The sequence below is a fragment of the Oryctolagus cuniculus genome, chromosome 8 (genome assembly GCF_964237555.1).
Source record: "Oryctolagus cuniculus chromosome 8, mOryCun1.1, whole genome shotgun sequence".
NCBI classification, from domain to species: Eukaryota; Metazoa; Chordata; class Mammalia; order Lagomorpha; family Leporidae; genus Oryctolagus; species Oryctolagus cuniculus.
In genome coordinates, this window is record NC_091439.1 from 90,176,370 (window position 1) to 90,199,415 (window position 23,046).

The window sequence follows — 23,046 nt, forward strand, 5'->3', positions numbered from 1 at the left end:
CACGGCAACCTTTGGAGGGTGAACCAACAGCAAAGGAAGACCTTTCTCTCTGTCTCTCTCTCCCTCTCTCTCACTGTCTACTCTGCCTGTCAAAAATAATAATAATAATAATAATAATAATAATAATTTTTAAGCCAACATCTTAAAGCTGAACGATTCACATAGAAATACAGATTTCTATATTTTCTTGAAAAAATATTGGTACTAATTATAGCTAACACCATACTTCACACAATTTAATAAATCAACAATTTTAAGATTCTTAGTCTCTCTTTTTTTTTTTTGGACAGGCAGAGTGGACAGTGAGAGAGAGAGACAGAGAGAAAGGTCTTCCTTTTGCCGTTGGTTCACCCTCCAATGGCCGCCGCGGCCGGCGCGCTGTGGCCGGCGCATCACGCTGATCCAATGGCAGGAGCCAGGAGCCAGGTGCTTTTCCTGGTCTCCCATGGGGTGCAGGGCCCAAGCACTTGGGCCGTCCTCCTCTGCACTCCCTGGCCACAGCAGAGAGCTGGCCTGGAAGAGGGGCAACCGGGACAGAATCCGGCGCCCCGACCGGGACTAGAACCCGGTGTGCTGGCGCCGCAAGGCAGAGGATTAGCCTAGTGAGCCGCGGCGCTGGCAGATTCATAGTCTTTTAATATATTACCAAGAAAAAAGACATACCCCCCAATTATACTTTATAAGATGCATCCTGATTTCAGATGCTAATATGCATCTCAGAACTGGTAAAATGTGGCATAACAGCACTTACTATGTGCTCTGTTCTAAGGTGTCATATATATTTGTTTTAAGATTTATTTATTTATTTGAAAGAGTTACACAGAGAGAGATGGAGAGGCAGAGAGAGAGGGGGAGGGGGGGGAGAGAGAGAGAGAGAGAGAGAGAGAGAGAGAGAGAGGTCTTCAATCCACTGGTTCATTCCCCAACTGGCTGCAACAGCCAGAGCTGAGCTGATCCAAAGCCTGGAGCCAGGAGCCTCCTCCGGGTCTCCCATAAGGGTGCAGGAGCCCAATGACTTGGGCCATCTTCTACTGCTTTCCCAGGCCATAGCAGAGAGCTGGATCAGAAGTGGAGCAACCGGGTCTCAAACCGGCGCCCATACGGGATGCTGGCACTGCAGGCGGTGGCTTTACCTGCTACGCCAGGTGCCAGCCCTAAGTGTCATATTTTAAAATTAATCTAAACTTCACAAAAACCTGTAAAGTACTATTACTGAAACAGGGAATATGAGAAATAACTTGCTCATATTTATAGAATCATTTAATTAGGTGGTGGAATGGAATTCAACACCAACTTACACTGCTCTGAGGGCTAGCGCTGAGGCGTAGTTGGCTAAGTCTTGGCCTGTGGCACCAGCATGCCATATGACCATCAGTATCCCATACGACTGTCGGTTCATGTCCCAGCTGCTCCTCTTCTGATCCAGCTCTCTGCCAAAGGCCCAGGAAAGCAGCAGAAGATGGCCCAAGTGCTTGGAACCCTACTCCTACGTGGGAGACTGGTAAGAAGCTCCTGGCTTCTGGTTTCTGATTGGCCAGGCTCTAACCTTGTGCCCATTTGGGGATTGGACTAGTGGAAGGAAGACATTTCTGTCTCTCCCCCTCTGTCTGCAGCTCCACTTCTCAAATAAATAAAATGGAAAAAAAAAAAAAAAAAAGTTGAGGCTCTGGGCCTATACTACTGGAGGCAACACCTGGGTAGAGCCAAGCAATGACTATTTCTTCATATCAGGACATGCAGGCTCCAGTTTCTTTTATTTGAAAGGTAGCTCTAGAGAGAGAAAGAGAGAGAGAGAGAGAGAGAGAGAGAGAGAAATATCTTCTATCAGCTGGGTCACTCCCCAAATAACCTCAATAGCCAGGGCTGGGCCAAACAGAAGCCAGGAGTTTCCTCCAGGTCTTCCACGTGGGTGCATGGGCCCAAGCACTTGGGCCATTTTCTGCTGCTTTCCCAGGCACATTAGCAAAGAGCTGGATCAGAAGTGGAGCAACTAACTAAGACCTGAACCATTGCCCAGATGGGATGCCAGTGCTGCAGACAGCAGCTTAACCAGCTATGCCTCAACGCCTTCACCCCCAGTTTCAACCCAAACCTCTGCTCTTTTCTCTGAGCTCATCTACTTCCTTGATGCTGTCTAAATGAAATTTGAGTTTGTGATTCTTAGACAAAACAGGGTTCTATATACTCACAAAAACGAAAAAAAGTTGCAAAGATGAAAAAGTATATTTCAGGAAAATTTAAACCAGTTTTATTTAAAAGAACTAGAAAGGAGTGATAATAAGAAAAATTTGACACAAGGTTTTTGAGTACTTCATATTGTGCTAACACTAGATGATCTAAGAAAGACAGTGATGAATTCGAAATGGATTCTAGTTTGAAAAATTTTTAACAGCCTATTAAAAGAGAGTATTGTGTAATTAACAAAAGTAACTGAAAGGGGCTGGTGCTGTGCGTGGTAGGTTAAGTATCTACCTGCAGTGACAGCATTCCCATATGGGATCAGATTCAAGTCCTGGCTGTTCCTCCTCCGATACAGCTCCCTGCTGTGTGAGCTCCATAAAGCAGTAGAAGATGGCCCAAGTGGTTGGGCCTCTGCACCTGCATAGGAGACCCAGAAGAAGCTCCTGGCTCCTGGCTTCGGACAGGCCCAGCTCTGGCTGTTGCAGCCATTTGGGTTGTGAACCAGCAGATGGAAGATCTCTCTCTGTCTCTGTAACGGCCTCTCAAATAAATAAATAAATCTTAAAAAAAAAAAAGTAACAGAAAACCTGTATTTTACATAATTTTTAGTAAAATAAGTCTAAGTTTTAACAAGGTAAAATCTCCAAGGCACACCAATCAACAAAAAAGGTAAGCGGTAGGATACAATAAACAATATACCATTTTGTAAAAAGAAATAAAAATGTACACACAAACATATAATTTTATATTACAAAGATGCATGAATCAGCCGGCGCCGCGGCTCACTAGGCTAATCCTCCGCCTAGCGGCGCCGGCACACCGGGTTCTAGTCCCGGTCGGGGCGCCGGATTCTGTCCCGGTTGCCCCTCTTCCAGGCCAGCTCTCTGCTGTGGCCAGGGAGTGCAGTGGAGGATGGCCCAGGTGCTTGGGCTCTGCACCCCATGGGAGACCAGGAAAAGCACCTGGCTCCTGGCTCCTGCCATCAGATCAGCGCGGTGCGCCGGCCGCAGCGCGCTGGCCGCGGCGGCCATTGGAGGGTGAACCAACGGCAAAAGGAAGACCTTTCTCTCTCTCTCTCTCTCTCTCACTGTCCACTCTGCCTGTCAAAAAAAAAAAAAAAATATGCATGATTATGCATAAAGGTCTACAAGGGTTTGTTTCAAAAAATAACAGTGGTCACCTCTGGAAAAAGAACTGAAATTGAAGATGGCAGTCGAAGAGGATTTAGACCTTTCTATACTGTTTATTACAGGGAAAGTCTAATTAGCAAAACATGTATAACATTATGGAGCTCACACAGGCAACTGAGAGCATCAGGACATCGCTTTGTTTTCAATAATCACCACCTGAGATTCACAATTCCACTCAATAAGCAAGAAAAAGACAGGTTATCCCAGTAGCAAATGGTAAATTGAGAATAATCAGAATTATAGTGCAATAACCTGTCAATTAAAAAATTTTTTCATTCACTAATAGTGTCATTTATTTATATTCAGTAATGATACACAGAGACCAAAAGAGCAGCCAGGGGGACAAGGAGTGAAAGAAAGAAAAAACTGGATGAGAGATGTGAAAACAAAAAATTGCCACAAACGAAAATGGGAAAACAAGAAGACAGCATGAAACTAGGGTGCTAAAGGTATGCTTAGTGTTTAAAGGACACAGGGATAATACAGTTTGTAGTATTCCTCAAAATCCCTAATAAAAGTCCTTTGAAAAAAATTTAGTAACTATTTAACTGACATGCAAAAATGAAGAACAGGAATGGCAATTAAATCTAACTCTAAGCATCCAATCACTTGTCCAACAAATATTTATCTCAAATTTTAATAAGTCACATTATTTTATAATATAATCTTGCCTTCATGAAGCTTTGAACATAGCTGTACTTTCAAGGACAGAACTTCCCTAAACGTGCATATTCATTGTAGGTCTAAAATAATTCATATTAGCTAAGAGTCAATTCCCTTGTAATATTTTCATGGACTAAAAAAAGCTACTGTTTTAGAATATAAAAAAAGAGAAAAATTTTTTAAACCAAACTCTGTAAATGAGAAGACTTAAAAAGAAGCAAAAATTCCCCTCAGCTTTTTTTTTTTTTCACAAAAGCAAATCTTATCTTTAGATGACCTCAATTTATTAAAATCTGTAAAAAGACGTGGGCACACATCAAGTCAAACAAAGTCAAACACAAGTCTCTTTGCAGACGAATCCAGCACAATCCATTTTCACTAATCATCCATATGCCAGCCAGGTAATACACCACTTTATTTATTCTCCATGCTTTCTCCAAGTAATGAACCAGGCTTTCCTAAACGACATCCTTTCAAGCAAGGAGTTGTAACAAAGCTTGTCATCAAATAACCCATCACAAATGCTAGCTCCTCACAATCTAACACTACAGAAGTTTTCATATTAAAGGTAAATAAATTTTTATATGAAGAATATTCATGGCATTTCTGCCTCAGGCATAAAAATAATAAGCATAACTTTTCTATGACATCTATAACAGACAAAAAAGCAGAATACAGAGCAGTGTAAATAATAAAAGGCAAATATGTAAAAGAAAAACAGTACTCACTATCCACAAGTTTTTATGAGCGAATTCTTACATTTCTCTCCTCAAAAATCTGATTCAAGAATGATGCCAATCACTTCACAAACCTAAAGCCCCAGGATTTATTCTGCCTGTTCAATGAGCAACACTTCATGAACTCCACAAAGCTAAGGATAACAGAGGACTCTTCAAATGTAGCATACTTTAAAGAAGTGTATCTTCCAGGAAAACTTTTAGCCGAAAATTTTTCTGAAAACAATAGACTCAAAAAGCTGGAGAAAATAAAAGAACTTACTCAAATAAATTTGGTATAAATAGATTACTTTGTATCTCCATTTGAAACTATGGCATAGCACCTGTTTACTAAACCAGATAAATATTAGAGGTATTTTTGTTTTGTTTTGTTTTTTTTTAGAGACCCTACTCTTTTTTTTTTTTTTTAACAGGCAGAGTTAGACAGTGAGAGAGAGACAGAGAGAAAAGTCTTCCTTCTGTTGGTTCACCCCCAAAATGACCGCTACAGCAGGCGTGCTGCACCGTTCCGAAGCCAGGAGCCAGGTGCTTCCTCCTGGTCTCCCTTGCGGGTGCAGGGCCCAAGCACTTGGGTCAACCTCCACTGCACTCACAGGCCACAGCAGAGAGCTAGACTGGAAGAGGAGCAACCGGGACAGAACCGGTGCCCCAACTGGGACTAGAACCTGGGGTGCTGGCGCCACAGGCGGAGGATTAGCCTACTGAGCCGCGGTGCCTGCCCTGTTTTGTTTTTGATTATGACACAACACACTTCTTTGGTAACAATTTTTTTTTTTTTTCAAGAACATCCATTCACTTTCTTGGAAAACACCTTGGAAATCTAGGGCATGTAAAGTTTTACAGATTTTAGTTTTAGTTTTTAAATATGATCTTAGATAATCTATATAATTAACCTTCAAAAAATAATGTAATATTCAATAGATATTACTTTAAAAGGCACTCTTTTGCTGGATATAGAAGTAATCAAAACACAAATCATTTAGGTTTTTCTCTGAGATTGTTATTGCAAGACCAACCAAGAGAGGATAATTCATTCCAGCTATGACATTGACCTGATTATTAACAGAGTAGGAAAATTCAACCCAAATAGGAGTTTCAGATCACATACTTAGAGTAATATGGCATTTAATGTGCTTGAATAAACCAAAACAATGTCTAAATTCAAGCCATACACTTTAATAACAACTGTCTGTATGGCTGGTTCTTTGCTTTCTGAGCCAGCTATCAAAATTTGATTTAAAAAGACACATCCCAAAAGTTATAGCAATTTTGCACGTCTTTTCTGGACTTCGGCAACTGTCATGCCTCACAATCCAACCTAAGAACAAAAAATATCCCTAGGATTTTTATCATCACAGATAGTTAAAGCTTCTCTTGGAATGTTCAGGAAATTCACTTAAAAAAAAAGATACTAGCTGGGAAGTAGATGTAAAACTAAGTGCGTGAGCATTCAAAAACTTTGAGTAGCATTTTTACTATAATAGTGTTTATTTGCACCCAGCAAAGTGTGACAAAGGTAAAGAGACATCAATCATCAGAAATCAGTGTTCTACTTCAAGTAAAAAAGAGCTAGCAAATAAAAAGGACTTGAATTCTAGAATAGCTTAACATGAATGAAATCCTGAATTTAAAATATCCAGAATGTCACAGAATTATTGATTATCCCGTGACATAACTAATTCACTGGTTCTGAAGAACATTTTAATGCCAGTTAAAGTAATGCTTACAGAGTTTTAAAAGCTTAGTGGTAGGCATAAGCAATAGCAGAGTAGTTCAAAAAGTATGTGGCAAATGGAATTAAAAGATAAGCTTATTTAAGTGCAAAAATAAATTGAAATCCATGAACAGGGGTCTTCAAAAGTTCATAAAAATGTGGGGCCAGCGCCGTGGCTCAATTGGCTAATCCTCGCCTGCGGCGCCAGAATCCTATATGGGCACCGGGTTCTAGTCCCGGCTGCTCCTCTTCCAGTCCAGCTCTCTGCTGTGGCCCGGGAAGGCAGTGGAGGATGGCCCAAGTGCTTGGGCCCTGCACCCGCATGGGAGACCAGGAGGAAGCACCTGGCTCCTGGCTTCAGATCGGCGTAGCTCCGGCCGTAGCGGCCATTTGGGGGTTGAACCAATGGAGGGAAGACCTTTCTCTCTGTCTGTCCCTCTCACTGTCTGTAACTCTACCTGTCAAATAAATAATCTTTAAAAAAAAAGTTCATAAAATGTGTACTGTAAGAATTTCTAAAATTTTTGGTATCAAATAAGCTTATATTAACTCTTTTTCTATGAGCTCTTGGAAATACCCTTATAAAACTCTCATACATTTAGAAGATAAATATTTAAGTTCCCTAAGAAAAAGTAGAAGGCATTTAGCCTAGTGGGTAAGACATGGAATCAAACTTTGGAGTACCTGGGTTTGATTCCTGGCTCCAGCTGCACTCCAGCACACTGCCAGTGCAGACTTTGGGGGACAGCAGTGATGGCTCAACTAATTGGGTTCCTGCCACCCAGGTGAGAACCTGGATTGTGCTTCCCAGCTGCCAGCCCTGCCATTGCAAGCATTTAGGGAGTGACCAGCCCCCCTCCCCCAATCTGATGTCTCTGTTTCTCCAATAAACAGAAGAAATATTTTTTTCAAAAATCAGGAAAGCAGTCAAAGCAGTTACTAAACGTGAAAAATCCCTAAGTAAAAATTTGACACAGGGCTGGCGTTGTGGCATAGCGGGTAAAGCCGCAGCATCCCATATGGGCGCCAGTTCGAGTCCCAGCTACTCCACTTCAGCTCTTTGCTCTGGCCCGGGAAAGCAGTAGAAGAGGGCCCAAGGCCTTGGGCCTCTGCATCAGAATGGGAAACCCAGAGGAAGTTCCTGGCACCTGGCTTCAGATCATTTGGGGAGTGAGCCAGCAGATGGAAGACCTCTCTTTCTCTCTGCCTCTGCCTAATAAATAATAAATAAACCCTTAAAAAAAAAGTTTGATATAACAGAATTCAATCATTTGAGAACTCTGATTTGTCAAGTCTTTTAGAAAGCATTGACTTAATATCTAATATATATATATATTTTTGACAGGCAGAGTGGACAGTGAGAGAGAGTGAGAGAGAGAGAGAGAGAGAAAGGTCTTCCTTTGCCGTTGGTTCACGCTCCAATGGCTGCCACGGCCAGCGCGCTGATCCGATGGCAGGAGCCAGGTGCTTCTCCTGGTCTCCCATGGGGTGCAGGGCCCAAGAACTTGAGCCATCCTCCACTGCACTCCCGGGCCACAGCAGAGAGCTGGCCTGGAAGAGCGGCAACCGGGACAGAATCCGGCGCTCAGACCGGCGCCCCGACCGGGACTAGAACCCAGTGTGCTGGCGCCGCAAGGCGGAGGATTAGCCTAGTGAGCTGCGGCGCTGGCCAGGATCTAATATTTTTAAGCTGCTACAATTATAACTCTGTGATTTCTTTTTAAATAAGACCATAATGAATTCATTTTATATTGAGCCTCTGTGACTATGGAATAACAATGATAAAAATTTATATGAATTCTGCCCTAAAGATACTTTAAGAGTCTAGAAGGGATGAGATATGTATTATGGTAGAAAGAAAAGAAGTGTGCTATCTAGTTAAAATGCAAAAGTAGCCAGACATTGTCTGTAGTCTGGTAGGGGAAAGAAGTTAGGGATGCTGATAAAAGAAGGCACTGTTGGGGCCTGTGCTGCAGAGCACTGGGTTAATGCCCTGGCCTGAAGCACCAGCATCCCATATGTGCACTGGTTGAGACCTGGCTGCTCACTTCCAATCCAGCTCTCTGCTATGGCCTGGGAAAGCAGTGGAAGATGGCCCAAGTCTTTGAGCCCCTGCACCCACATGGGAGACCTGGAAGAAGCTCCAGGCTCCTGGCTTTGGATTATCGCAGCTCCGGCCGTTGTGGCCAATTGGGGAGTGAACCATTGGATGGAAGATCTCTCCCTCTCTCTCTCTCTCTGCCACTCCTCTCTGTGTAACTCTGACTTTCAAATAAATAAATAAAATTAAAAAAAAAAAGAAGGCGCTGCTGATGGATTTGTAGGACATGGGTCATTCAAAGAAAATTACGATGAAGAAAACATTGTTTACTTTTGCAAAAATGGAAAAAATATATAAGAAAATACTAAATGATGATACAGAAGATAGAGGTTCCAGGCTCTAGAAACTCAAATATCCAGGTCAGATCAGATCATCAATGACAACATGTAATATCACACTACTCACTCCACTGAGGCTCTATAAATACATCTAAATTAGTGACCCAGCAGCCCTTATTGTACTTCCTGATGGAATGAGATAGTGAAACAAGTTTTCCTCAAGCTGTAATGCGTGAGTAAACAGTCTACTCAGAAGACATCACTTGTTCAATTTTGAGAGTGCATCGTCCATGTTAGGCTAGAATAAGGCCTTCATTCCGCTTCCAGTGCCCATCTACAGCACCCACACATGATGCTCCAGCATCACTTTGATATCATGATGTAAACACCATGTTGTCCCGTTCACCACGACATGCTCAAGGTATTCGGGTCCCAACTCTGCAATATTGTGCAAGCTGTTTAGTACTCTGCGCCCGTACAAGGAGAAGCCTCGACCTGGATGATATGAAAGGGCACTCCCAGCTTTAAAATCCTGAACTCTGAATTCCACACCGTGCCAGGCTGTTTCCATTTATTTCACTCTACTTCTTCACATCCCACCCTGATGAGCAGGCCTTTTTCTTCATTTTAGAGTGTATTCACCATCTCTCACCTGCCCAATCCAAACAAGTGGGGGAAGGTCAAGATTCAAATCCAGATCTAACTCCAAAGCATGCTCTAATAAATCACTCTTCCAAACAGGTCTCAAACACAAGTGCCAACAGGAGAGATGCAAGCAGGGCTGAGGGGGTAGGCTGTGGCTACAGTAATCCAGGGAGAACAACTCCGTGTTACAACAGGGCTCACTGCCTTGCCTTGCTGCCGTGTGGGACTGGACAAGGGAGGTCAAATAGACTCTTTCTGTGTGTTTGTGTGACAGAGACAGATCTGATTTTCAAATGAAGGAAACAGATTCACGGACTTCCAACTTCTGCTTTAAACACTTCTAACCCAGATGAGCAGTTAATTTTAACAATATTACCCCGATTTCCCCAAAATGCCCAGGTAAGTAGTGAAGTAGGGGGCATCAGCAATAAAGTCTAAGCTTTGAAGTTCAGGCACACCTTGACGGAACACCGGGTCTAAGACCTCCATCACATGACTTCACCTCTTTCAGCCTCATTTCTTCATTTGTAATGGATGGCTACCATCACATATCTTGCAGGGTAATTAAGGATTAAAGAAGAATGTGGAAGATAAACAGCTCAGCAAAAGACCTAGCACCAGGTAAGAGCTGGACGAATGGAAGCCACCCTTACTCCCCTCCAGAATCCGGGTAACACAGCTGTCTATCCAAACTTTAAAATGTCATACCCCACCCACTTTTCTGTAGATCTCAGCTTATTCTCAAACACAAAGTTTATTTTTATTTTTAAAAAGAGGCCACACACACGCATTTCCAGTAGAACCACACTTCAACTAAGATTATCCCATAACCTAACACGGAGGCAACTATCAAACAGTTTTCTGCAGCGCACGTTTAAAATGTCCTTGCAAATCCTGTTCACACGGAAAGCGAGAGGTGTGTTTCCAAAGTGGACACAGCACTGGACACATGACACATACCTGGGTGAGCCCGGAAAGCCGGGGTCTGAACTAAGGCCGGTCCTCCCAGCTGACGGGACGGGAGCAGGTGGCTTTGTGCCCCAAAGAACATGGTTTTATTCTTAGCCACACGCTGTCGCCAACAGCTGGGCTTTAAACCATGCAGTCTTCCCCAGCGCCCCGCTTCCAGACAGAAGGCAGCGAGCAGGCTTCAGGCTCCTCTCGGCCGGCGGAGGCTCGGACGAAGGGGGCGGAGGGAAGCGCCCGCGGAGCTGCGGGTCGGGCCGCCTCTGGCCCGGATCCGTGCCTGCCCGGGCGGGACCACCCAGCCGCGGGGCCTGCGGGGCGAGCGGGCGCGGCCGCTGTCAGCCCGGCCGAGCCGCCGCGCGGGGGGCTGCGCGGGAGCCGTGAGGAAGTAGCTCGGGGGGGGGGGGGGTCTCAGGAGAGGCAGGCGGCACGTGGGTCCCCCACGCGCGGGAGGCGACCTCCAGGCCCTCTGGCCCTCTCCGTTCCCCGTCCTGGCCCGGACCCTTCCCAAGTCCCGGACCCCACGGCTCCACTCACCGTCTCGGCTTCTGTGTGCTGGGGTCCGGCACTCTGACCCCCCATCACCCCGCGGAGGAAATTCATCTTGCCGCCCAGCCACCGGCTTTACAGCCTCTTCGGGAAAGAAAAGAAGACAACTTCTCCTGCCCTCCGCAGGGGCCCCGAGCCCGCACTCGGCACTCCCCGGCCGCCGCCACCACCGCCTCCTACTCCGCGGCCGCTCCTGCCCCCTAAGCCCGGAAACAGCCGCCACCACCGGCCGAGATGCGCATGCGCGGATACGTGGCATTACGTGGCGACTCGAAGGGCGAAGGCAAAAGGGGAGAGGAGACGAGAGGAGCCACCTAGGGAGGGGTCCGCCCAGGCCCCGCCCACCGCGAGGCCCCGCCCCCGCCGCAGGCCCCGCCCTCCGCGGATTGCTCCTGCTGGCCGCAGCCACCCACGTGGTCGAAGCCCGGCCCTGCCGGCTGGAGAGGGTCGGATTAGACTAAGCGTTTTGGCTCGCCGGGTGTTTAATTGCCGCCGAGCGGAACTCGGCTGCGAGCTATCAAGCCGGGGGCTTGTTTTGTTGAGTCGAAAGTGACATTCTCCTCCGGCCAACGTGACAGGTAAGGGGGTCCCGGGCCCTGCGAGTTCCCTTTTGGGTTTTCGGGTTAGCAGCGCCAGCGTGGTGGTGGCCCTCTGATCCCTGTCAATCGCATTTCTTCACAGGGCTTTGTTTGGTGGTGGGAAGGGTGCTGGACCCCCATCCTCCCAGCGCCACTGGAGGGCGCCTTTCCCAGCGCTTGTTCCTCAAACCCGCGGAGAGGAATTCCTAGATCTGACACCAGGTACGCCGCTGTTCCCAAGTGCTGTGAGGAGGCGAGCCCGCCGAACCCCACGTCTGGCGTGCTCGAGTAAGAAAAGAGAAATTACAAGTCCATTGTTCTGCGGCGTCAGTTTGGCAGCGCGGAGCTTGCCTTTGCAGGGCTCTTACAAAAATGCAAAATGTCATTTGTTTCTCAAGTCGGTATGCCAGGTACTTATGCTTCTGCAGTACTCCTGTGAATTTCCTGAGACTGGAAAGCGCAGGGTCTCCCTAGCTAACTGGCTCAAGCTGCCCGCAGCCCCTGCATTCCCCGTGGGTCCCAGGTGCAGCGTTTAAAATTGAACTCATCCTCTCTGTGAGCCTCCCGTCGAGAAAAAGAAAATCAATATACTGCTTCTGCTCTGTGCCCCGCGGTGCTCTCTGGTCCCACTATCCAAATAATTGCCCAAGGCAGAGGGAGGAAGCCGGCAAGAGTGGGACTTTGGCTTTGCAAATAGCCCCCGTGCAAAGCCCCGTGCTCCATCGATAGTCAAGCCCGATCGTTTCTATTTATAGGCTGTTTCTCAACTAGGTCCTCTGCTCTCCATCCCGCCTGCCTCTGACATAGTTTCTCACTAAGATCAAGCAGTAGCCTCCCGACGAGTTTTTCCGCATTCGGGCCTGGCCTCCCTGCAGTCCGAGCTCCGGTCCACCCTTGCATGAGCCCGACAACCACCAAACAGCTGTTGCTGTCACTCCTCTTCCCCGACGCCTCCAGCGGCTCCCGGTTCTCTATAATAAAATGCAAACCGCACGGGCCTCTTGGGATCAGGCTCCACGGGGCAGTTTGCCCTGCCTCTCCCTCCCTCTTCACCTGGCCAACTCCTGCTAGTTCCTTAAGGCTCCCCTCGGACATCATCTCCTGGAAAGCTCCCTGAAATCTGGGTGTGTGTCTGTAGGCTAGCACTTTGTAGTTACTCATTTATGGTGGGCACCTGGCAAGTGCTTACAGCCTAATGAACCGTTAGGGGCACGACTCGTATTTTTGTGTCTCTGTGGTGTACTGTTGTCTCATAGAAGGCGGTGTTGATGGATAAGTGAATAAATCATTGAATTGAATGAACATGACGACTGCGCTGAGTAGGAGGTCCGATTTCATCTCTAAAGTAGATTTGTACAGAGCTTGTTATCACAAAGGCTGTGGTGAAAGTTTGTTTGCTAGTGCCAAGATTTTAAGCCTGGGAGACTTGGGGAACGGGTGGGATCGTCTTGCCAAAAATACTGTGTTCTAAGCATTGTCCTCTGCTTTAAAACTAGACACTTGACATTTTGCTTCAGACATTTTCCATGGGGGCATTTTGTTGCAGCCTAAAATAAGTAACCAATCGGTGCTCCGCATTTTTGTCACCAAGTACTGTGCACAGAGAACTTAAAAGAACTTCACTGGCCAGGTCTCACCGCAGCCTCACCGCTCCCTGAACCTCACGGCCCCATGGTCAGGGAGAAGGCTGTGGCCTGGAGTAGGGCTACCGTTCCTGCGGCTCAGTAATAAAACACAGCATCTTCACTTTGGTCTTGTTGAAATGTGCCGTTTACTTGTAAACGTTGGTGAATGTAGTGGTAACAGCTGACTGAATTTCCCCTTCATTTGACCTATTTTCTTCCGTAGCAGCATCCCCTGGGCGGGAGGGACTGTGGGCAAGAGCAGTGGACAGTGGGTGCAGAGGTGGTGAGGCTGGAGTTGTCCAGGCTCCCTGGCCCCAAGTCTCGCCTGGGTTCTGCTGTCTCACAGCAGGTGCAAGCTGCTCCCAACCGCCAGCCTCAGAAGGAGACAGACAGGGTGTAGTGGCTGATTTGTCCCCAGTCAGGGTCTTGAAGGGGAGCAGAGGCACCATCACTGCAGAACAACCCTGAAATGGACTTCTTCCTTAAGAGAAAGGGGGTTCTCTGTGACTCCTGCTCATACAGAGGCCAGTTCAGGACTGTGCTGTACCCTTTGATCATCTAATGGAATTCCTTTAGCATGGTAATTGCTGAAGAACCATTTCTTAAATAAGTCAAAGAGGAGACAACATGAAAGAGCTGTTACTGCCTAACTTACTCTTTTGATTTTCATAAATAAATTCAGAATAAGAATGCCATGTGCCATTAAAATATATAGAACTCAAAATTTTGAGTAAATTAGAATGTTTTTAAATTTTTCTATATTTCTAAGTTTTCCTAAACTACACCTGACAACAGAATTCATTGGGAGTGAAATCTATGTTTTAAAATTACTTTGTTCAGTGGCTCACTTTTCCCATCCTACCTTCCTTTCTAGTGGAAAACTCAGCAAAAACAATTAAACATCATTGCAAAAGATTGTTTTTTAGTGGGGGTAGCGGTGGTGAGGTGGAGCAGTCTCTGTGTTTGCTTAGGAGTAATAGAAATGATAATTTGTGTTTGGAAGACATCATCATGTACAGTTTTTTTTAAGGTTTATTTATTTGAAAGGCAGGATTGCAGAGATAGAGGGGGAGACTGCAATGCTTCGCTGACTCCAGAATCCAGGTTTCAGAATAACTTTTTAAGGTGCTAGTGTTAGTTTAGGAGTATTGTGGTGGCCTTTAGTGACTAATTCAGTACTTTTTATCATAGGTGAGGCTCAAATTCTCTTGGGAAGTGGACTTACATTTTTAGGGTCAGATCTTGGCCCACTGAAATGACCTTCTCAGCCTCTCCATTGCTGTTTGCTTTGAGATGCATACATGATGCAATGATTTTCTTTTTTTCTTTTAAGATTTTATTTATTTTTTAAAGATTTTATTTATTTTATTTGAGAGTTAGAGTTACAAACAGTGAGAGGGAGAGACAGAGAGAAAGGTCTTCTTTCCATTGATTCACTCCCCAAATGGCCACAACAGCCGGAGCTGTGCCAATCTGAAGCAAGGAGCTTCTTCCTGGTCTCCCTCATGGGTGCAGAGGCCCAAGGACTTGGGCCATAGCAGAGAGCTGGGGACCGGTGCCGTGGCTCACTTGGCTAATCCTCTGCCTGTGGCGCCAGCACCCCGGGTTCTAGTCCCAGTTGGGGTGCCAGGTACTAGTTCCGGTTGCTCCTCTTCCAGTCTGGCTCTCTGCTGTGGCCCAGGAAGGCAGTGGAGGATGGCCCAAGTGCTTGGGTCCTTGCACCCGCATGGGAGACCGGGAGGAAGCACCTGGCTCCTGGCTTCAGATTGGTGCAGCGCCGGCTGTGGCGGTCATTAGGGGAGTGAAACAACAGAAGGAAGACCTTTCTGTCTTTCTCTCATTGTCTATAACTCTCTCTGTGTCTCTCTCTCTCACTGTCTAACTCTGCCTGGCAAAAAAAAAAAAAAAAAAAAAAAAGAGAGAGAGAGAGAGAGAGAGCTGGACTGGAAAAGGGGCAGCCAGGAATAGAACCGGTGCCCATATGGGATACCGGCGCCACAAGCGGAGGATTAACCTACTGTGCCATGGCACTGACCCATTTATTTATTTATTTATTTATTTATTTATTTATTTAAAAGACAGAGTTATGGGGAAAAGGGTGGAGACAGAGACAGAGAGAAGAAGAAAGAGAGAGAGATCTTCCATCCTCTGGTTCACTCCCCAAATGGCAATAACAGCTGAGGTTGGGCCAGGCTAAAACCAAGAGTCAGGAACTCCATCCTAGTCTCCCATGTGGATGTCAGGAACTCAAGTACTTGGGGCATCTTCCACTGCTTTCCTAAGGGCATTCACAGGGAGCTGGATTGAAAATGGAGCAGCTGGGACTTGAAGTGGCACCCATAATGGATGACGGTGTTGCTGGCAGCCTTAATCCACTGTACCACAAAGCCAGCTCCTCTTGTTTTCTTTTAGACGTGTTTAAAATAAAAAGCACAAAAGGCATATAGTGAAGTCTCTCTGTCTCTCTTTGGCCACCCAATCAATCATTGTAAACCATTCTGTGTATCCTTCCAGACACACAATCACATTTGAGTACTTCCAAAGTTAGAGAATGGAAATAAAGGATAAGTATTTTATTTTGGTGCAAAAAACTTTGAAATCCATGCATGGTTTTATTCATAATGTACATTTTTCCATGAACCTTTCAAAGATTCCTTGAATGCATAGATTTCAAAATTTTTGCGTTGAAATAAACATCTTCTATTTTCCATGAACTTTTGGAAGCACCCTCAAATATATAATCCCCCTCCTTTTAAAAATAACAAATAAAGATAACATCATATATGCTATTTTTATCTTGCTTTTCCCCATTTATTGTGCCTTGGAGATTGTTCCATATCAACGTATAGGGGTTGATTGTGTTCTCTGAAGAGCTTTTCAAAATACTGTTTAAAATCTTAGGAATTCCCTCCTGGAGGAAGACGCAGGAAGGAGGATTCTGGGCCATCACTCTGCTCCGTTTGATCATTTTCATTTGTTTATACTTCCTGTTTCATTTGAACAAAACCGTTCGGAAGCTCTCTTAGGAGCTGTGAAATGTGACTGAGGCACACACCTGGCACCTGGCATAGCTGAGGTGCCTCGCGTGCTCCCACAGTTCAGCGTTCCTGCTCTCCTGTTTCTGAAAGGAACGGTAATTGTCATTTACCTTATGTGGTTGTTCTAAGGACAGTTTTAGATAAATATCTTTATTGTTCATAGTGCTTAGTACTTGAAACTGTAAGAACTCAATGAAGGTAGAGAGGAGACCCTGGTCATCTTTGACGGTATTTCATTTTCATTTTCTTTGCTGTCTCATCTGATGGTTCACTCTCCAAATGCTGCAATAGCTGGAGCTGGGCCAGGCCAAAGCCAGGAGCCCAGAATTCAATCCAGATCACCCATGTGGGTGACAGGGACCCAACTACTTGAGCCATTACCTGCTGCCTCCCAGGGTTGGCATTAGCAATAAGCCAGAATTGGAAGCAGAACCAAAACACAGACCCAAAAACTCCTATATGGAATATGGGTGCCCCAAGCCATGTCGTAACCTCTGTGTCAAGTACCAGCCCCTGTATCATCAGTTTCTTAATATTTAAGTATATTACCCTGTACTAGTATCAACTCAGACTTTTAATGGCTCATGTTATGGGAAAGTCTATTATTTCAGATGTTGCTTGATCTGGGAGCATCAAGTCTACGTCCCTCGGATCAGCTTTCACTGTTTCTGGGCTCTGCCTTCCTCATTGGTTTCTTTATTAGCTCCATAGTCGGGAGAGGTAACTAGCAGGGCCTGCAATCCTACAGTCTCCCAGGTCCATGCTTATCAAGGAAGTCTCCAAACCTCTCTCCTAGTAGCCCCAGCAAAAATTTCCTCATGTCTCATTCTGACTGACTGGGTCACATGTCCATGTGTTGAACCAGTTCCTGTAGTCTAAGGCAGGAGAAGTTCTCTTGGCCTTGAGTCATGTGCTAACCTCTAAAGCAAGGAGTGGAAGTCTGAAGCCTATTGCAGAACTTGCAGCAAAAGAACTGGGGAACAGGGACCAGTGTTGTGGCGTAGCCAGTAAAGCTGCCACTTGCAACACTGGTATTGATATGGGTGCCTGTTCATGTCCCAGCTGCTCCAATCCTGATCCAGCTCCCTGCTAATGGCCTGAGAAAACCAGCAGAAGATGGCCCAGGTGTATGGCCCCTGCCACCCACATGGGAGTCCTGGATGAAACTCCTGGCTCCTGGGTTCAGCCAGGTAGCCTTTTGGGGGCGAACCAGCAGTAGGTGGAATCTCTCTCTCTCTCTCTAACTCTGACCTTAAAATAAAAATAAATGTGGGGCCGGCACTGTGGCGCAGTGGGTTAACGCCCTGGCCTGAAGCACCAGCATCCCACATGGGTGCCTGTTTGAGTCCTGGCTGCTCTACTTCTGATCCAGCTCTCTGCTATGGCCTGGGAAAGCTGTAGAAGATGGCCCAAGCCCTTGGGCCCCTGCACCCACGTGGGAGACCCAAAAGAGGCTCCTAGCTTCAGATTGGCACAGCTCCAGCTGTTGCGGCCAATTGGGGAGTGAACCAAGAGATGGAAGACCTCTCTCTGTCTCTATGCCTCTCCTCTCTCTGTGTAACTCTGACTCTCAAGTAAAAAATAAATAAATCTTAAAAAAAAAATAAAAATACATGTTAAAAAAAGAAAAAGAAAATTGATAAACAGAGGTTTTCTTTAAAGGAAAACTGCAGTACAATGCCAGGAGAAGATTTGTCACTCTAGCTCGCTCTATCCCCTAATGGATTCACTGCTTGCCAGTTTTGTCTTTTTTAAAATATTGTTCCAGCAGGGCCACGAGCATATCGCTAGCTTTGGTTCTGCAAAAGGCTCTGAAGATCGCATTGCATCCTTTAATTCATTGTAATTGAGTTGTATTTGTGTCTGCAGGTGAAAGTACACCTTTGAAAAAAAGTGCGGTGCAGCTCTATTTCCATCTTTAAGAAAATGCCATAAACAGTATTGCTTACTTATGAAACACTTAAATTAGGAAATTCCTATGTTGGTTTCCAAACCTCTTTTGATAAAGTCATCAAGGGATGAATTTATCAGATCCAGGCCCTGTCACTGTGGAAAATCTGATTGTTACCTCCCCACACCCGAGTCTTCCTCCTCCCAGCCAGCTGAACAGGCAGGGCCTGACTGGCCGGGATTTTACTGTGCCATTCCATAGCGAGGCCAGAGCCTTTGAAGTTCACATTATTGGTTAATGCCAAGATTCCATGGATGCTCAAGGTGATTTATTAGACTCACTGCTCCCTTCAGGAACAAGCCAAGATCCCAGACTAAGTTGCAGCTGATCTCTTTGAGAGGGAGGGGGCTGATTGTCTATTGAGATCAGAGTTTACCAGGGAGTCTGGGCCTCCAGGCCAGCACGTGGTAGCTGACCTGGACCACAGTTTTTCCAAGCTGCCCTCCTTCCCCAATTGCAGTTGTTTAACAGTGTTGGCTGCCAGGTGCCAATAGTCTGTGATGGACAAATGCAGCCCTCAGACGATCAGGGTGGGCTTAGTAACTTGTCCATGGCAGGCAGGTCCAGAACAGGCACGCACAGGTGGTTTGAGGAAAGGAGTGGGAGAAGGGTGTGGACAGCTCAGGAGTCCATGGAGAAAGTCGGTGGATGAAGACGGGAAGATCCTAAGCTCAGAGAGGTGAGGAGACGTTTTCCTGCTGGCCTCTGTTCCCTGCGGCTGCCTTGCTGGGATCTCGCAGATGCTGTGCTAGTTGAAAGTAGCACATGAAGTCAGAGAAGCCCCCGTTTACCCCCTTCCTGCTTCCAGCATGCAGTGAGACCCCGAGGGACCCAGACCCAAGTCCCAGAAGAGCTCCCCCTCTGGCAGGTATTCGAACAGAGAATCCCACTCTGCAGCCACCATTCCCCGACTTGTGGGGGTGCTGCTGTCCAGCTCCCACTCTGGTGTCTAGGTTGAAGCAAAATGAGTCTGCAGGCATTTGTGTATTTATTTTGAGGCAAACTAAGTATCCGGATCTTTGTTTTTAAAAAATTTGGAATCCATTCCATTGAAAAGAAACCAGTGGAGTGACACACTTCACACAATTCATTAGAATGTGTGGTCCTAGCAAGTCCTACCAACTTCAGAAGCGCTCTGAGGGAAGGTCTGATGGGTTGATCTGGCTGGGAGCCAGTGTCTTCCTGCAGCTTTAGCTCCTCTTAGAGCCTCCGCCCTTGGATAGCTGCTTGGCCCTGGCTAGAGGCGAGGGCTGCCTGGTGCAGCAGTTTTGATTTTTTTTTTTTCTGCCATCCGGGGAAGGATGGTCCTTTCTGCAGTTTGGTAATTCTTGCCTTCCCCAGCCCAGGGAGCTGCTTTGCTCAAAGAGCTTTTCTCCCTAGTCAGTACCACACCCTTCCTTTGGGCAGAGATGGAGTTGCAGTGGCCAATTGATAAAGGGGAGGAAGGTTTGTATGCAAGGGAGAGGAGGCAAAGAAGAGGAAGGGGGTTGGAGTGGTGAGAGAGATTCAAGAAGCTGAATGAAATTGCTGACTAATATCTGCAGCTAGAGTATCACACCCACAGAAATACGGTGTTTTTTTTTCCCCCAGTCCTTAAAATAGCTCAGTATACCAGAATACTGAAAACAGATGTGCTCGGTTTCTTGAATTATTGATTCGGCAAACATTCACGGCTCCATCCTCTGTGCCAGGCCCCGCCTGCTGTAGTTAGGCTCCCATGTGTATCTCGTCGGACTGCTAGAAATTCCTGTTTCTGTTTTGCGGAGAGAAGCCTGGGCTGCAGCATGATGTCCACCAGAAAGCCACACTTTCTTGTGGGTTCTCATGCTGGTCCTGTCACTTCAGGACTGCGACCTTGGGCTAATGACTTAGTTTTGCTGGCTAAGTTGTGATTACCATATATCATGATAGAAAGCCAAACCAGAGAATGTCTCAAATAAATTAGGAGGCAGGCAGTGCAAGACTGATACACAGAGGCTCCAGGATACCACGTGGGCTGTGGGCTGGAATCTTTGTGCACGGCTGTCCACCTTTGTGTTTGTGGTTACAAACTGGCTGTTCCACCGCTAGCATTGCGTCTTCATTCTGCGCAGGACGAAGGGCAAAAATGAAGGGCAAATAGTATCTTCTGACTGCACCTGCCTTCCTCTTGCCCTTTCAAGCTTTTATTTTAAACTAATGTCAGAATTGTAAAAATGGCACAGAGAATACCTGTATAACCTTCACCTAGATTCTTTTAATATTTTTTTAAACAATTTTTTAAAGGTTTATTTATTTTACTTGAAAAAGTTACACAGAGAGGAGAGCCAGAGAGAGAGAGAGAGAGAGAGAGAGAGAGGTCTTCCATCTGATGGTTCACTCCCCAATTGGCCGCAATGGCCAGAGCTGCGCCGATCCGAAGCCAGGAGCCAGGAGCCTCTTCCAGGTCTCCCATGTGAGTGCAGGGGCCCAAGCACTTGGGCCATCTTCTGCTGCTTTCCCAGGCCATCAGCAGGGATTTGGGTCAGAAGTAGAGCTGCCGGAACTTGAACCGGTGGCCCCATCATGTGTGTTCCTCAGACGTTAACATTTGTACTCCAATTGCTTGATCATTACTTTCTCTTTAAATATATCCATTTCCCCACTGCACCATCTGAGAGGAATTTGAGACAGGATGCCCCTTTACTCTTCAATTTCCACCCATTTTGTGAACTCTGTCCATGGGGCCAATGTGTGGCATAGCTGGTAAAGCTACTGCCTGCCATGCTGGCATCTGATATGGGTGCTGGTTTGTGTCCTGGCTGTTCCACTTCTGATCTGCCTCCCTGCTAATGGCCTGGGGAAGTACTGGAAGATGGCCCAAGAGCTTGTGCCCCTGCACCCACATGGGAGACTCAGATGAATCTTTTGGCTCCTGGCTTTGGCCTGGCCCAGCTCTGGCTGTGGCAACCATCTGGGGAGTGAACCAGTGGGTGGAAGATCTCCCTCTCTGTCTGTAACCCCAACTTTCAGAATAAATTATTAAATAAAAAAAAAAAAAGAGCCACATCTACTCTTAGCTACAAGGGTATCTGGGAAAAGCATTATTTTGTCGTTTGAGTATAGGCATATTCTCTGAATAAAGAGATAAGAACAAGAGCCAGATAAGTTGCCAACCTAATAGTAGCATAGTTGTAAGTGATAAGTTAAATGATGGTTGACACTTAAAAATGCCCTTCCCCAACCTGGGACTTACTTATGTATTTCTGTTTGTTTTGTTTTTTGATCACTTCTGGTTTCATAGGCGGTAAATGGCAGAACAGGTGTGCAAGCTGTAATCTGGCTACTCCGTCACAGGTTCTTTTTGCTGGTTTTAGAAATTCTGTATTCTGGGGGTTAAGCTGCCCCTGCAGTGCTGGTATTCTGTATGGGCGCTAGTTCCAGTCGGCTGTTCCACTTCTGAGCGAGCTCCAGGCTAATGGCCATGGAAGGCGGTAGAAGGTGGTCCACGTGCTTGGGCTCCTGCACCCATGTGGGAGACCAGGAGGAAGCTTCTGGCTTCTGGGTTCAGGTGAGCCCAGCTGCAGCCATTGTGGCCATTTGCAATGTGAACCAGCGAGCGGAAGATTTCTCTGTCTTTCCCTCTTTCTCTCTGTAATTCTGCCTTTCAAATAAATATTTATTAAAAGATAAAAATAAAAAAGATTTATTTAAAAAAATAAATTCTGTATTCTCCTAATCTTTTGGTTAATACAACTAAAACCACACACCTATTTCCTAGATGAAGACAGCATATGTACATACTGAATAGAAACCTGAGTCAGATTTCTTTGTCTTTGCTCTCATCGTCAGAGATAGTTTTTCTTTTGGGGAGATGGCTGTTTATTTCTTCACCTAGTCATCATAATCTGGGAAGATCTGGGAGAGGAAAATAGTTTGAGCATGATGACATTTGCACAGCTTTATAAATCAACACAATCATGTGTTTCATTGATTCTTTGCAGTTTTTAAAATATTTAATGGAAATAAAGAACTGTAAAAATCTTTCCTCTGCTTCCAACTATAAGAGTTGGAATTTAAAATTCCCTTGTCACAGAATCGGTTTGAAAGAACATGAACATTTAATACCTAGTGGAAGCAAAAATCTTACCTCATTTAACTAAGAACATTATATTGAGAAGCATGAAATAATATCATTGTATGGCAAAAATAAGAAGTGATGTTAGAAAAGAAATAAATCAGGATAGAGAATTATATATACGGAAGGATCACAGCTAAGTATAACATATACACATAGGAATCAGCTTAGAAGGAAATGTAGTAAGATGCCAGTTAAGAGTAGTTGTGCATGTTAAGATGGAAGGATACTGGTTGGTGTTTTCCTCTTTCAACTTTCCCATAATTTTAAACCTCTTAAAAATATTATCACAAATAACAATAGACTTAGAACACATTTATAAACATGGTCTGGCAGAGAACATGATCTGGAGCCCTTAAAAAACTGGGAAAAGAGACTCAAGGGATCGCACCTTGCAGCTCTTACCTGGGCCCATATTCCCATCTATTCTGGTACCATCTCCTTCTTCTTCCCTCCCATTCTTCTTTTACTCTGTTTCTTTCCTCTTTTCTTCTTAATATAAAGTAGGTGACAGTTTGATTATTGGAGAAGGAGAATTTGATACAATAGGAAGAGCATTATTTTTTTAAGATTTATTTATTTGAAATGCACAGAGGGGGGGTGGGATGTGTTCCATTTGCTGGTTTACTCCCCGAATGGCCACAACAGCCAGGACTGAGCTAGGCTGACGCCAGGAGCCAGGAGCTTCTTCCAGGTCTCCTACATAGGTGCAGGGACCCAAGCACTTGGCATCC

The 23,046-nt window shown here is 45.6% G+C and overlaps 2 protein-coding genes across 14 annotated transcripts in view; one reads left to right on the forward strand and one right to left on the reverse strand.

Annotated features, from left to right (window-relative positions):
• Positions 1 to 11,368, reverse strand: part of USO1 (USO1 vesicle transport factor) — a 91,360-nt gene extending 79,992 nt beyond the window's left edge. The window contains exon 1 of one of the 2 annotated variants that reach the window (XM_051819677.2): positions 11,013 to 11,368. In XM_051819677.2, coding sequence (XP_051675637.1) covers positions 11,013 to 11,078 — 66 coding nt within the window. In that variant the 5' untranslated portion in view covers positions 11,079 to 11,368. The remainder of the gene's footprint in view (positions 1 to 11,012) is intronic. The other variant, XM_051819678.2, reaches the window with a different exon arrangement.
• Positions 11,369 to 11,389: 21 nt separating this feature from the next.
• G3BP2 (G3BP stress granule assembly factor 2) overlaps positions 11,390 to 23,046 on the forward strand; it is a 75,948-nt gene continuing 64,291 nt past the window's right edge. For 4 of the 12 annotated variants that reach the window (XM_070048006.1, XM_070048014.1, XM_070048007.1 and 1 more), the window contains exons 1-2: positions 11,399 to 11,602; positions 11,706 to 11,890. The gene's annotated coding sequence lies outside the window, so the exon portion shown is untranslated. Of the gene's footprint in view, positions 11,603 to 11,705; positions 11,891 to 23,046 lie in introns of all 12 variants that reach the window. The other 8 variants (XM_051819681.2, XM_070048011.1, XM_051819683.2 and 5 more) reach the window with 5 other exon arrangements.